The 2,129-nt window shown below is 37.9% G+C and overlaps 1 protein-coding gene across 1 annotated transcript in view; it reads left to right on the forward strand.

The window, feature by feature from the left end:
* The first annotated feature begins 1,024 nt into the window (after window positions 1–1,024).
* Window positions 1,025–2,129, forward strand: part of LOC110018283 — a 3,026-nt gene continuing 1,921 nt past the window's right edge. Inside the window, exon 1 of the mRNA XM_020715553.1 lies at window positions 1,025–2,127. Coding sequence (XP_020571212.1) covers window positions 1,045–2,127 — 1,083 coding nt within the window. The 5' untranslated portion in view covers window positions 1,025–1,044. The remainder of the gene's footprint in view (window positions 2,128–2,129) is intronic.

The following is a 2,129-nucleotide window of genomic DNA, read 5'->3' on the forward strand; positions in this document are numbered from 1 at the left end:
CACGATCTAAAATTTGCTTTAAAAATAAAATAATTTTGAAAATCGTTATTAAACAATTAATTACGATCAGCTTAAAAATCATAAATTTATTTTAATATAAATATAATATATATTTATATATTTAACTTAATATAAATATAAATATAAAGTTTTAGGCGTCAAGAGTGCTCATTAAAAAAAAAAAAGAAAATTTAATTAAATTAAGTATTATGTGCTCTAATGTGTGGAACTTTATTTAAAAAATAGAAATTTACAGCGGTTAAATAAGGCAGCATTTACGTATATACCACCTAAATTTTATGTATTTACATGTCTAACACCTAAAATGTATTTACACTTACACAACCCAAATCTTTCATGTCTAATAAAAAAATATCACTCTTTTAAATTTTAATTATTAAAAAATGAAATACACGCATAGGAAAGATGGCATGTATTTAGAAATTAAATTTTGAGAATGAGATGTATAAATGCATAGAAATTGAGTGAATTGTCAATCTTCTCCTAAAAAAAAAAAGGTAATTATATGTAGACCGCCTCGAACATTGATATTTACAAATTAACAATTCAAGTGATTTTTGTGAGCTGCCAAATTGATGTATTTACGGGTGCCACAATTAAATCACTGAAAATTTAATAAAAATGAACAATATGAATTGGGGTTTTACCATCAATTTTGATATTTGAGCGAGAATTTGAAAGATGGTTGAAAATGTTGCTTGATTTGTAAATAAAAATTTTATTAACCTTAGTGTGATTGGACAAAAAAGAATAAGGGGTTTTTACATGCATAACATTTAAAAATTTCACATTTTTCTATTTCACACATAAATATTTATAATTAGAATTATCATATTAAAATTAGTACTCATTATTAATTTTTAATGGTCAAATTTATCTTTCACATTAAGGGGCAATTTATAAGTGTGACAGCGTTTTAGAAAACGCAACCTAACCGTTTGGTTTACATGTTTTTGAAAATGGTGTTTGTTGCTACGGGTCGACCAACTCCCACGGTCGATATGTGGGCCGACTTATCCTGAAATGCACAAACTATCCAAAATACCTTATATGTGTAAAAATAAAAGTTTAGACGCAAGTAAGCAACCCACTATAAAGACGCGACCACCAGTGAACATTGGCGTGTCGCCGTACCTCTCATTCCTCTCTTATCTTTCGCCACCGCCGGCAATGGCCATGGAAGTCGCCGGAACCTGCTTGAATTGGTCTTCGCCGCTGCCGTACCGCGGTCCTTTATCAGCAAAAACTGTAGCACACGCCATTTCCTTTCTCCTTCACAACTCAACAAACTCCCACGATCTCGCCAAAACCCATAATACCGTTCATTGCACACCTTTCCTGGGAACCACCCTTATTCATCACTCCCATCAAAGAGAAATATCCAGAGGTGGAAGAAGGACTTCCTCCAGCGCCAGCCTCGATGAAAACGAAGAGGAATTTGAGAGTAGGATTAACGAATTAAACCTCAAATTTAAAATCAATGTCGAATCTCAGCTAAATCAAGAAGCAGAAACCAGTACTTGTGGCGGCGAATCCGCACCCACTAAAATAGAGTCGATGCCGCCAGAATCATGGCCTGGCAGTGATGGATTAGTGTTGCAAAAGACGGAGTGGATGGCAAAAAGTTTCGATCTCCCTCTGTCGCTGCGAATCCTGAAGCGGAAGAAGGATGAGCTTCGTCAATCGGCTCAGATGAAGGAATCCGCAAGCTGCTCCGTGAAGAAAGCCTTCTCTTCTACGGTGCTTATAGTTCGCGAGCTCCATAGCCACCTGATTTGCATGCGAGAAGCCCTGTTTTCACCCGATAACTTCCAGATTCAGGAAACCCTCGCAAGGGTCCATGACGATCTCCACTCCTCTTTTGTCTGGCTCTTTCACCGCATCTTTTCCACTACTCCTACCCTCATGGTCTACCTCATGCTCCTCCTCGCCAATTTCACCGTCTTCTCCATCACCGACCACCATATCGCCGCCGCACCTCAATCCGTCATTGTCTCAATCGAAGAATCCCAAAATCCCAGCTCTCGATTTAGTCCTCCCACCATCAAAACATTCTCCCTCTGCAGTTCTTCCGCCGTCGGCGGAAGCGGCGGGGGCGGGGGCAAGGC

Source organism: Phalaenopsis equestris, unplaced genomic scaffold (assembly GCF_001263595.1).
Source record: "Phalaenopsis equestris unplaced genomic scaffold, ASM126359v1 Scaffold000006, whole genome shotgun sequence".
Classification (NCBI taxonomy): Eukaryota; Viridiplantae; Streptophyta; class Magnoliopsida; order Asparagales; family Orchidaceae; genus Phalaenopsis; species Phalaenopsis equestris.